The sequence below is a fragment of the Oenanthe melanoleuca genome, chromosome 9 (assembly GCF_029582105.1).
Source record: "Oenanthe melanoleuca isolate GR-GAL-2019-014 chromosome 9, OMel1.0, whole genome shotgun sequence".
In the NCBI taxonomy this organism is placed as follows: Eukaryota; Metazoa; Chordata; class Aves; order Passeriformes; family Muscicapidae; genus Oenanthe; species Oenanthe melanoleuca.
In genome coordinates, this window is record NC_079343.1 from 21,120,235 (window position 1) to 21,133,008 (window position 12,774).

The 12,774-nt window shown below is 61.8% G+C and overlaps 1 protein-coding gene across 3 annotated transcripts; it reads left to right on the forward strand.

Moving 5' to 3' along the window:
* The first annotated feature begins 893 nt into the window (after positions 1 to 893).
* On the forward strand, positions 894 to 12,286 carry SLC12A9 (solute carrier family 12 member 9). Of its 3 annotated transcripts, none has more exons than XM_056499004.1 (14): positions 894 to 1,137; positions 3,092 to 3,226; positions 3,391 to 3,528; positions 3,752 to 4,051; positions 4,258 to 4,365; positions 4,478 to 4,589; positions 4,687 to 4,844; positions 5,110 to 5,192; positions 5,507 to 5,631; positions 6,957 to 7,149; positions 7,314 to 7,488; positions 8,237 to 8,383; positions 8,835 to 11,365; positions 11,412 to 12,286. In XM_056499004.1, the coding sequence occupies exons 1-13, from the start codon at positions 951 to 953 to the stop codon at positions 9,668 to 9,670; spliced, it is 2,697 nt and encodes an 898-aa protein (XP_056354979.1). In that variant the 5' UTR covers positions 894 to 950; the 3' UTR covers positions 9,671 to 11,365; positions 11,412 to 12,286. The 3 variants fall into 3 exon arrangements, with proteins under 3 accessions (XP_056354979.1, XP_056354980.1, XP_056354981.1); XM_056499005.1 differs by having other exon boundaries at positions 8,835 to 11,363; positions 11,430 to 12,286; XM_056499006.1 differs by having other exon boundaries at positions 8,835 to 11,363; positions 11,450 to 12,286.
* The last annotated feature ends 488 nt before the right edge of the window (positions 12,287 to 12,774 follow it).

A 12,774-nucleotide genomic window follows, 5' to 3' on the forward strand; every position in this document is an offset into this window, starting at 1 on the left:
CGAGTGGGGGGCACACAGCACCACGGCACACAGGGGAGCTCTCCCCCGCCCGGTCCCGGTGTCCCCGCACGGATCCCCCACCAGCGACACGTGGGGGTCCAGTCGCTCTGCTGACCGCAACTGGCGCCCACGCGGGTACTTGAGGCCGGAGTGGTGTTCGCCCCCGGCCTTCACCGTGCCCCCCGCTCCCGGTGCCGGTGCCAACCCCATTAACCTAATTGGCGAGGCGCTCGGCAGCCCCGGGCGGCGGCGGCAGTGGGACCCCGGGGCCTGGGCAGATCTCAGCCCTGGCGGGCAGGGGGGGAAGGTGCCCCCGGGGCCCCGATTGTCCGGTAATTGGCGCGGGCAGCCGAGCCCGGCCGGCAGCGCCGCTGGGCGGGGGTGCGGGCACGGGCGGGGGCTGTACCGGAGTTCCCGGGGGTGCCCGGGTGTTGGCCACTGGGGGGTAGGGGACAGGGGAACGTGGCGATGCAGGGGCGTGTTTTGGGGTGCGGGGAGGAGTGGAGAGAATTCGGAGACCGCGAGTGGGGGGACAGTGCCGAGTACCAGAGTGGGGAGACCCCGGAAGGGCGGAGGGTTGGGGGTGTGGAGTGACTCGGGCGGGGAAGGCATTGTGGGGTGCTGGGGCGAGGCTTGGGGGGGGCGGTGCAGGGCACCAGTATGGGAGAGCATTTTGGGACAGGGGCCGTGACAAGGGTGGGGGCTGTGGGCGGGGCCTCGATGGTGGGCACGCACGGGGCGGGGCCTATCAATGGGGCGCGGCTTATCGGAGGGGCGCGGTCACGGGGCGTGGCCCGAGTGGAGGGTCTTGGGCGGGGCCGTGCGCGGGGCGGGGCCGTGTGCGGGGCGGGGCCCGGCGGGTCGGGACCGGGTCGGCGGGCGGGGCCGCCGGGGCCGGGAGCGGGCGCGGGTGCTTTTCGGGGCCGGCGGGGCCCGAGCCGAGCCGGGCCATGGCGAGCTCGGAGCGGAGCGCGCTGCTCACGTACCGCCTGTGCGGCGGCTCGGCTGAGGAGGAGCGGGGCCGGGAGCGCGGCCGGGCCGCCGCCGCCGCCGCCCCCCGCAAGCTGCCCACATTCCTGGGCGTTGTGGTGCCCACGCTGCTCTCCATGTTCAGCGTCGTCCTCTTCCTGCGCCTCGGTGAGTGCCGCCGCCCCCGGGGCGCCCCCCGCTCCCGGCCGCGGCCCGGGGCCCCCCGAGAGTCACCAGCTCTGCCTGCTACCCCCAGCCCGGCCCCCGTCTAATCCCGGGGCCTCTGCCTCTGGAGCCCCGAGCCACCCCGTCTGGGTCACCGGTGCCCTCCCAGTGCCCTCTCCTGCGCCTCCGTCTCTGCTGCAGTGCCAGTGTTCCACTCCAGTGCGTACCCCAGTGCTCACTGTCTGGGGCCGCCGTGCCCTTCCCCTTCCTGCTCAGTTCCACCCCGGGCGGGGCCCCAGTGCTGTGTGCCCCCACCTGATCCCACTAGGCTGGGAGCTCGGGTCTCAGGACCCAGAGACAGGAACCTGTAGGACAGAAACCCAGTTACGACCTTTGGGACTCCCGTAAGGGACCCTAGTTCGAAACTCTGGTGTTCCTGGAGTAGGACCTCTGTGTCTTCCCTAAACGGGATTCCAGTGCCCTCATGTCCACCTGTTCCCTAGTGCTGGAACCCCGCTGCTTCCCAGGCATCCTCCAGTGCCAGGCTCCAGCACCTCAGTTCTCTCCAGCACCGCAGCAGCGTCCCAAGGGCAGAACCCTGGTGTCCCCCAGCAGACAGAACTCAGCTGCCCCTCTATGTGTGTGCAAAGGGCACGCATTGTTTCCCAGTCTGCCCCGACTTTGGGTTAGGAGTCTGTTACTGTGACCCTTGGGAGACGTAGGGTACAGGATGGGCATGGACGGGGGCAGCTGGCAGCCTTTGGGGGGGCCCTGAAGGGAGTGGGTGCCCCAGCATGGCCCGGGGCAGGCGAGGGCGGGCAATGTTTGCCCCGGTCCGGGAACGGGAAAAGCTTTTCCTCTTTCGCTTTCCGCCCACGGAAAGCCCAGGGCGGGAGTTGGCTGCGTGCCCAGGGGGCCTCGCTGGCCCATGGAGGTGGCCTTGGGACCATTCCTCTGTCATCATTCACTCCTTTCCCACTGCCCTGCTTGGGGTCTTCATACAGGCGCGGACTCCTCCAGCCCCACAGCCGGCACCGGCGTCTCCCTCCTGACCTGGCCCCCTGCCCGGGGCTGTTACCCCGGGACCACGGGGCTGTAGGGGAGGAGTCGAGTGGAGGGAAAGGAACGCTGCCAGGAAGAGGAACTTGCCCACTCTGAGGAGCCAAAGCTCTCTCTGTCCGCTCCCCCCTTGCCTCACACCTCACACGTCCCCCAGATCTCCTGGGTTAGCAGCCCCTCCTACTTATGCTTTTTGGGCATCCCTTTATTTCCACCAACACCCCCACCCACCCTGCGGCTCTCTGGGGACCACAGCGTGTGCCCCCAAACCCAAGTCTGTCGCCTCAAGGGCTCCTTGCGGTGCCGGTGCCCCGGTCACCCCCCTCTTGCCTCTCCCGCGGGCACATCCGCGGCCTGGCTTGTGGCTGAGATAGGGCATCGCCCACAGCCGCGGGCATCCCCTTCCTGCCCGCAGTGTCACCAGCCGGGACCGCTCCCGTCACCCCGGGCAGGGCGGGGGGGCTCTGGGCTCCCTCTCTTCGGGAACACCCATCCACCCTCCCCGGGAGCGGTTCCGTGGCTGGGAGGGACACCCGGACTGCTTCTGCTTCCTGCTGTGTTGTCGGGCAGGCACGGGATCCCTGTGGGGAGCTCCTGACTTGCACTCTGGGGAACAAGAGTGGCAGCAGGGCATGGGGGTCCCAGCAGCAGAGCCCCTTCCCTGTTTGGCTTTTGGGAGGGGGCCACTGATGTGTGCTGCTGTGGATGAGAGGTGGGAGCATCCTCACCCTGGAACAGAGGGGCTGGCAGGTCCTGGGGGAAGCTATGGGCACAGGCATGGGAGTGGCTGCTTGCCTCCCTGGGGTGAGGTCTGTGTGGTGGCAGTGCCCAGGAGCTCTGTCCTGCAGGTTGTTCATGCTCAGCTAATGGACATACTGGCCTCTCCCATCCTCGGCAGGGTTCGTGGTGGGTCATGCTGGGTTGTACCAGGCCCTGGCCATGTTTGCAGTGGCATATTTCATCATCGGGATGACGGTGCTGTCTGTGTGTGCCATTGCCACCAACGGGGCACTGGATGCTGGAGGAGCCTACTGTATCCTTTGCTGTGCGTGCTGCTGGGACAGGGCATGTGGGACAAAACTGTGGCTACCCAGTGGCCTTGGGATGGCATGCTGAGGCTGGGGCCCTCTTGGAGAGATGGGTGGGAGCATCTGATGGTGGTTTGTGCTGCTGACATCTTCCCTTGACTCGAGCAAGATATGATCAGCCGTGCCTTGGGCCCAGAGTTTGGGGGCAGCATCGGAATCATGTTTTTTCTGGCCAATGTGTGTGGCAGTGCCCTCTATGTGCTGGGGCTGGTGGAGGCAGTGGTGGACAGCTTTGGGATCCCTCCTGGTGAGTACTTCCCTGCCTGGTGGCATGGGATAGCAGGTGTCCCTTAACTGAGCAGCCCTAGAGTTGTGCCAGGCTTGCCAAGCACCATGCCCAGCATAGCATGGCTCACCCAGCCCTCTGGCCAGCGAGTTGGTGCCCATCATGCCTGACACGATGCTGGTAGCTCTCAGCTCCCAGTGATGTCCCCTCCAAGCCTTGCTGATCCTGACTTATCTCTGCCCAGGGCAAGAAACGGGCTCAGGAGTCCATGTTCTGCCCCAGAGCTACTGGTACGAGCTGCTCTACGGCACCCTGCTGCTGGCACTCTGCCTCCTCGTGTGCCTTGTGGGCGCCTCCATCTACGCCAAGGCCACCTTCCTCATCTTCCTCATCGTCGCGGCTGTCCTGGGCACCATCCTTGTCAGCTTCTTCGCCACACGGCCCCTGAAGGTGCCCATCCACCTGCCCAACGTCAGTGGCAATGAGACCGATAACGGCATCTTCACCGGCTTCTCCCTCGAAACCCTGCGAGACAACCTGGGCGGTGAGGACAGGCTTCCCCCACCCTGTGCTCACCGTGCCCACTGGCACTGCCACATCACATGGGGCTTGCTGGAGGATGGGGACAGCTTGTGGGCACAGAGCAGGTGCTGTGGGGTGGTTTCTCCTGTGGTTTGTGTGTGGAGATATGGATGAAAGGGCCTATTCCACCCTGGACAGCCCATCAGCCCCTGCCTGTGTGTCCTGCAGGTCGGTATCGTGTGGACTACACCACCGGGCAGATGATGAGCTTCAGCTCCGTGTTTGCAGTGATGTTCAATGGCTGCACTGGCATCATGGCAGGCTCCAACATGTCAGGTATAGACAGGAGATGCCTGGCAGGGTGGCACTGGGAACAGGAGCTGAGGCTGGGAGAGAGCAGGGGTGTGCTGTGCCTGTGGGCACTAACGCTGCCTGCACCTGCCCACAGGGGACCTGAAGCGCCCGAGCTACTCCATCCCACGAGGCACCATCTCTGCTGTGCTCTTCACCTACCTCGTCTACAACCTGCTGGCTTTCCTCATGTGTGCCACGTGCAACAGGTATGACCACCTGTCTGCATGCCAGGGTGTGCCTGGTGCCAGGGCATGCTGGCCTGAGCTGAGACAGATGCCAATATGTGTCTGTGTCCCTCTCCAGGATCCTCCTGCAGAAAGACTATGGCTTCTTGCGTGACATCAGTATCTTCCCACCTCTGGTCACTGTGGGCATCTATGCTGCCACTCTCTCTGCAGCCATGAGCAACCTCATTGGGGCATCCCGCATCCTGTATGCTCTGGCCCGGGATGATCTCTTTGGTGAGTGCTCCGAGTGCACTGGCACTCGTTGGAGCCCACTCAGCAGGTTGTCCCTGCTGAGGACCAGCCCTGACACCAGAAAACTCCCTTCTTGTTGTGGAGGTGGTAGTTTGTGGGTTGGTGTGTGCCCGTTTGGGTCACCTGCATGCCCTGGAATTTGCCCCCGCCCCAGCACTCAGGGTGGGGATGGGACTCCTGGCTGATGGTTGAAGCTGTGGCTGCCTGCTGGGGTGTCCCAGCCCAACCTCCCTGCTCTGCCTTGCAGGCCGGGCACTGGCGCTGGCCAAGAAGACATCTGCCAGTGGGAACCCAGTGATGGCAGTGATCCTCTCATGGCTGATGGTGCAGGTGAGTTTGTCAGTGATGCTTCTTTCCTGGCCTCACTGGATAAAGGTTGTCACCTCGGCTGGGTGTTGTGAAGCCTGGCACATCCCCTATCCCTTGGGATTCCTCCCCCAGCACCCCTGCCCTGGGTGTCCTGCTGCCCTTCCCTCCCTAAGGTGGGAGGTATCCCATGAATTAAATCACAAAAAGGGAAAAGGATTCCTTTCTGTATGCTTACCCATCATATGCCTGGGACACACCCCAAGTGGATGAGGATGTCTTGGGCACATGCCTGACGTGCCACCCCAGGGTATGCATTCACCTTGTGCTCTCTGCAGGTTGTGCTCTTTTCTGGGAAGCTCAACACCATTGCAAGTGTCGTGACAATCTTCTTCCTCCTGGTTTATGCCACTGTCAATTTGGCCTGCCTGGCACTGGAATGGGCCTCAGCCCCCAACTTCAGGTACCCACTGGCACAGGGGAGAAGAGAGGCTGTGCTGAGATGCTTGCAAACACCCATCCCTTCCTTCTGTCTGTGATTCCCCTGCCATCCCTGTGCCTGAGACTTATGATGAGATGGTGGGCAGAGATGCTGAACACCCCTCTCCTGGGCATTAGAGGGGCAGAGACTCCCCTATCCCTGGGGAGGGAGAAGGGAACAGGTCCTGGAATGGCACTGGCTTGGCTCAGTTCTCGTGCACTGGCACTGCTTTACTGAGTGGGTACAGATAAATCCAGCACCACTGGGTACCACCCGCCCCCTCTGCTTAGGCTTTCCAGAGGTAATTTATAGCCTGTGCCCGGCCGGCATCCCCCGGGCAGTTTGCCAAGCAGTGATGGAGCCCACTTTCCATTAGCACTAATTAAACTAACGGAGAAGGGGGAGGGAGGCAGGGGAATTCTGGGTGGGAGGAGGAGAAAATATCTTCCAGGAAGAAGGAGTATGTGTGGCAGGCAGTCTGAGTCTGGGGTGCAGGGTCTCTAGTGTGAGGCTGGGCTGGTATGGCTGCCCCAATCTGGGATGCAGGGAACAGCTGAGGAGAGCCTGATCCCCCTCCTGGGTGATGCCCACTGCCCTCAGTGCAGGATGCTGAGTCCACAGCAGGCAGAGTCCTCCAGGTGGGCAGAGGTGTTGCACAAGTAGGACTGGGTAGCACTGCCTGGGAATCCCCATTCGCAAGGGGGGGGGCTGTGCTTGGCTGTGCCAGGCTGTAGCTGCCCTGCCTCCATCTGCCCTGCCCAGCTGCTTCCTTGACTTGGCACAGAGTGGGGCAGGATCAGTGCCTGGGAGGAGTCTGCTGGGGTGGGTAGCAACACGCCCGTCGCCCACCCCACATCTGCTGCCTCCTCCCTCCCCTCACTGAGGTCTCCATCAAGCACAGCAGAAAAGGATTTTAATTACCTTTCAGGAAAAACAGCAATTAGAGAAAATAACAGCTTCTCGCCTCCCTGCCTCCGCCTCCCTGTGCGAGAATGAGTGGGCACCATGGCTGCCAGTGCTGCCATGCGCTGCCCAATGCTATCTGGGTGTGCCAGGGCAGTGCCAGCCCCATGGCCATCATTGCCCTGTCTGCCCAGGGCTGGCAGCAACAGGCTGCCCGGTGCCCTGGGAGATACAATCTCCTCTCCATAACTTCTCCTCTGGTGCATGGAGTGCCTGACATGCCCTGGGCTGGCACAGCAGAATCACTGGGGTTGGGTGGTGTGGCCCTTTGGCACAGCACCCCTTGCTGTGCCCCACAGGCAGCATGGGCACCAGTGACAGCAGGTGTCTTCTCCCTGCTGCAGGCCCACTTTCCGGTACTTCACGTGGCACACGTGCCTGCTGGGCATCGCAGGCTGCTGCGTCATGATGTTCCTCATCAGCCCCGTGTCGGCCTCGGCGAGCCTGGGCTTCCTCCTCCTCCTCCTCCTTGCCCTTCACTACCTCTCACCCAGCAGTACCTGGGGCTACATCAGCCAGGCCCTCATCTTTCATCAGGTAAGCCCTACTCTCCTGTTGTCCCCTTACAAGGTGGAAACCTGGTGTCCCCGTGGCAGCTCAGCTGTGTCCTGGGCAGCATGTCCTCAGGCCTGGCATCCCCAGGGGCTGGTTTGGTGAAACAAAGAGGGTTCCTCACCTGTTTCCCTGCCTCCGTGCTCCAGGTGCGGAAGTACCTGCTGATGCTGGATGTGCGGAAGGACCACGTCAAGTTCTGGCGCCCGCAGATGCTGCTGATGGTGCAGAACCCGCGAGGCAGCGCCCGCCTCATCGACTTTGTCAATGACCTCAAGAAGAGCGGCCTCTACGTCCTGGGCCATGTGGAGCTGCAGGACTTGGGTGAGGATCTGCACTATCTCCTGTGCTAATGGTCTCTGCACTTTGCTGTGGTGCCAGGGTGCTCCCAGGCTTCTTGTGTTGACACTGCTGCCCAGTTGATGGCTGGGGAATGTCAGCATTCTGAGCACGTGTGTGGCACATTGGGCTTGGCTGCTGTAGGGGACATCAGTGAGTTGTGTCTGTCCCATGCCTCCTGTGCACACACACTTATCCAGTGTGTGCACAGGTGTCCATCCCTACACGTGCACATGGGGCTCCTGAGTGTGTCAGTGTTGGCATACACATGAGGCATGTGCTGGCCAGGTTAGCACCTGCACACACCCAGCATACATGGGCACACACTTGGCACAGCCTTTCACACGTGTGCCTGTGTCCATCCTCACCTCATGCCTGCTGATGTGTGTCCAGGTGCCTTGGGGGTGTTTGCACCTTCAGGTGTGTTGGTTTGCACATGTGATGCTCTCCCTGGCATGCATCATGGCTGATGCACAGGCTCTGTTCCCCCTTCCCTGTTGTTGCTGTGGTGACTAATGGCCTGAAACAGGAGTGGGGATGGGGCCGCCTGGGTTTTTTTTTTTATACATTTATGTATAACTTTATATTTCTCTCTGTAAGCACCTGCATTCCCCTCTCCATCTCATGGGTGCTGGGGTAGGCACAGGGTTTTTCAGTGGGGATGGACACCAGGGTTAGCCCCACTATGGAATATCTGTCCCACTGATGCTGGTTTTGCCCCCCCCCCACTCAGACATGCTGCCCTCAGACCCACTGCAGCCCCAGCAGGACTCGTGGCTGAGCTTGGTGGACAAACTGAATGTCAAGGCCTTTGTCAGCCTCACCCTTGCACCCTCAGTGCGGCATGGCGTCCGGCAGCTCCTCTTCACCTCTGGCCTTGGTAAGTGGTGCCTGGTCTGGACACGGGCGAGGGTCCATCCTGCTGTCCCTGTGGGCTGAGAAGTGCCAAGGGGTTTGGAGGCACCTGGGTGGTTGAGGCCAGAGCCAAATTTGCTCTTGAAGGCATCTGGGGTGAGCAGTGCTATAGGCAGGTTGGGGTTTGGAAGCGTCACTGTTGGCAGTGTTGAGGTGCTTGAAGGATGAAATATTGCCAGGGGGTTTGGCAGCACCCAGTATGGGCAGTCCCAAAGCCAAGTGGGAGAGGTATTTGGTGGGCAGTGCAAAAATCAAGTCAGGTTTTGGAGATGTCTAGGTGTGATCCTGAGGGGTCTGAAATCGGCAGGGTGGGCAATGCCAAAGTCAAGCTGTGGCTTGTTGACGCCTGCAGTGCCAGGAGGGCTGGTGGAGCCCTCTGCCTCTGCTCAGCTGGGCTGGCACCATCTCTCTGGCAGGCGGGATGCGCCCCAACACCCTGGTGTTGGGCTTCTACGACGACGAGGCGCCGCAGGACGGTCTAGCTCGGCACCCTGCCTTCACCAGCGCCCGTGAGGAGGTGCCCCTGGGCTTCCCCCCGCTGCGGGCACCCACCAGCCCCAAACTGCTGTCGGCCCGGGAGTACGTGGGCATTGTGGCCGACGCCCTGAAGATGCTGCGCAATGTCCTGCTGGCCCGGCAGCTGGAGAGCCTGGACAAGGCCTGGGAGCTGCGGCGGGCCGCCAGCCCCCCGCCCACCATCCACGTCTGGCCCGTCAACCTGCTGCGGCCCGACAGCGCCCGCTACGCCGACACCTGCAGCCTGTTCCTGCTGCAGATGGCCTGCGTCCTCAACATGGCGCGGGCCTGGCGCCGGGCCCGCCTGCGCCTCTTCCTCTGCGTGGAGGCGGGCACCATGCCCCACGCCCAGGAGGAGAAGCTGCGCCAGCTCCTCAAGGACCTGCGCATCCAGGCCCAGATCCAGCTGGTGCCCTGGGATGCCATCACCCACCTGCACTGGCAAACCTGCCAGAGACCTCCGGGAGGGCCGGCAGAGGAGGAGGAAGAGGAGGAAGGGGTTGTGAACTTCCCGACCAACACCACCCAAGTGTCAGATGAGTACGTGTGTGCTGCCAACAAACTGGTCCTGGAGCAGAGCCCCGCGCCGGCCGTGCGCTTCCTGTACTTGCCGCGGCCGCCAGCCGACACCAGCCTCTACCCGCTCTACCTGCACCAGCTGGAGCTGCTCACCCGCGGGCTGGGCCCCACCGTGCTGGTGCACGGGGTGAGTGCTGTCACCAGCACCCAGCTCTAGGTGACCCCCCAGGTCCCCCCTGGCTCCCTGCACACTCTTGCCCAGTGCCTTCAGCAGCCTGAGCCTGTGGATGGTCCAGTGTCTCCATCCTGGTGGGCAAAGAGGGTAGTCCACAATGAGAGGTGGGTGTAGGTAGGGGGTTTGATTTTTGGGGATGTCTCCTGCAGAGGGTTAAAGCTGCCTTGGCAGGATCCCAGCACAGCTCTGGGGCCAGACGGCCAGCATGGTGCATTCACGGTGCCTTTTCTTTGGGGTAGGGCATAGCAGGGTCCTGGGGGGGCAAGCAGGGCCCAGTTGGTGCTGGAAGCCCCTTAGTTGCACCCTGCAACCCCCTCTGTCCTTCCTCCTCTGCCACAGCCCCCATCCTCTCCTCCGCCAGCTCCTCCGGGCACCCAGCCAGCAGCGGGGATTGATTAAAGGCAGCCTCGACCTTGGTGCCCCAGCTCCCCGCCATCCTCCTGCCTTTCATTAGGAAAAATTAAATGGGAAAGGCTGGGGGAGGGGAGCCTGGAGGCCTGGGCTCCCTGTGTGAGGCTGGGTGGGTGGGGGAAGCAGCCAGGTGCTGGCCCTAACAGCTGCAGTGTATGGCACCCTGGATCTTGCTCAGTCCCCCCAGTGCTGTTGGATGGGGCCATCCAGATGCTTTAATCTGTCCCCCACTCTGATGGGTGCTGATCCCCTGGTCCTGGCAGGAAATGGGGAAATGATTTGTGGGATCCATACCTACACACCTGGGTCTCCTGACCTATTCCTTGGGGCATTGTTATTTCTCCACACACATCATAACCTGCAGGGGGGAAGCTGGCCTTGCCCCTGCCCTCTTTTATTGATTAGAGGAGGGCAGGAAATTGCCTGGGTGCTGGACGATAAATCCATTGGGTGCCTGGCGGGTGGGCAGTGTGCCCAGTGCTGCCTGATGGATTGCTTCCTATTAGCCCCAGCACAGGGGGCTGCTCCTGACCAGGCTGGGCTGCAGCAGAGGTGACAAGTGTGGCACTGCTGCCTGTGCCTTCTCTCACCAAACTTGGCACTGCTGGCTGGCAGCTCTGGTCAGGCAAAGGGCTGGAAAAGTCCAGGTGGTTGGGTGCATCTGGGGGGAAAAATGGTGGAGACTCACATTTTGCAGTGTGCCCTGGTTGGGGAGGAGGGGGCTGGGGCTGGCTTTGCTCCCTGCAGCAGGAGCTGGGATGTGCACCATGCACCCCGTGGGATTTATTTACAAACAGTTGGAAGCTGGCACAGGGCAGCCTGGCACCAGCAGGACCCGGAGGCCTATAATGTTAATTATCACCACGTAATTAAAAGCCCATAAAAAGCCTCACACTTCATTAAATTAAAGCTTCCCTCACTGTGCCCATGGGCTCCAGCAGAGTTAACCTTGGCCATGCCAGGCACCAGCACCTCTGCAGCTGGGGACCCGGGGCAGGGGGTGTATGGGACCCCAGGTTCAAGACCCTACAGCCCCCCACAGTGTTGTAAGGGGATGCAGCATTGCACATGCATGGGCACCCTGCAACACCATTCATGTCACACCTGGGCCACATGGGCCTGGGCACAGCCAGGGCTGCTGTCTCAGTCAGAGATGCCCACACACAGATGTAGACATGTGCCCATGGCACAGCTGCAGACACTTCATCACACGCATCATGGCATGGGCAGGGGCTGACATGGGCACACACATGCCCAGCCAGGTGTGTGCAGGCACAGCCAGGTGTGTACACACATAGCCAGGTGTGTGCAGGAACAGCCAGATAGCCAGGTGTGTGCAGGCACAGCCAGGTGTGTGCCTGCCCAGCCAGGTGTGTGCAGGCACAGCCAGGTGTGCACACGCAGCATCACGGGCGCTGCAAAGGCAGCACCGCATGCTCACACAGCGGCTCTGGCAAACCAGCTCTGGCACACAACGCCCACAAACACCTACACACACGCGGCACACACCTACACAAACAGCATTTTTCTCTTTCCCAGCAGCCAGAGGTGCAGATAAACCGTCACACTCACCCCCCTGCATCTCCTCCAGACTCCCACCCATCGCTGTCTGTGCCCAGAGGGAAGGGGCTGTGTAGAGCACCCCTCTGTGCCTTGATTTCCCTGAGCATTGGGGTGTGCTGTGGTAGAGTGGGGGACCCCCAAACCCTCATGCTGGCTGAGCTCTGGATCAGGGGGGTGCTATGCCAAGGTCTGGGGGGGGATACAAAGTGGGGAGGGGACCCACCAGCACACAAAAAGGGGTGTGTGTGTGTGTGTGTGTGTGTATGTACATGCTCAGGCAGGGGTATGCATAAACTAGGAGAGAGTGTGTGTGCATGGAGGGGGGGCTGTGCACATGCACAAGGGGTGTCTGAATGTGCACACACCTTGGTGTGGGTGTGTATACCCACCCCTAGGTGTGACAGGCTGATGTGCACACCGGGCTCCAGGCAGGGGGAACTGGGGGTTGCAAGCTGGCACACCAGAACCCCAGGACTCCACTGCCAAGCGGGGCTGTGGGCAGGGGGCTGCGGGGGTGGGTGCCCATGCCCCGGCCCTGCGGGGGTGGGCAGCCAACAGGGCCTCGGCTATTTCTTGGAAATTTTGCAGCATTCATTTCAGTGCAAATAAAAGCTGTCATTGCCGGAGAAATGATACTGATCGGGGTCTGAAAAGACAGCAAATTACCCGCCTGAAAATGCACCGCTGGAAAAAAATGCATATTAAACACACAAAAAGGCACTTTGCCATCAGCCGCGCTTCCCCCGCCGCTCCAGAATAACCACACTTTACATAATTCTCCCTCTCCACCTCCGAATTAATTTCGCAGACAGAGGCAGAGGCAACCCTCTGACAATAGCGGAGGGGAGACGCGGCGGCTGGGGGCTGCTGGGGGAGTGCCTTGCTCTGGTCTGGGGGCACGGCAGTAATGGGGTACCAGTTTGGAGCTGGGGGAAACCGAGGAGTTTTTGGGGGGTGGGGTGGGACTGAGGGGTTTGGGAAAGGTAAGTCCATGGGTGAGGGTTGTGGGTACTGGGTGGGTGTACCCAGCTGCGGGGTGGAGCACTCTCGTACTCCCGCCTTGGGTGCTGGGGATGGTGCTCCTTGGGGGTGGGACTTGTGGGGTGATGCCC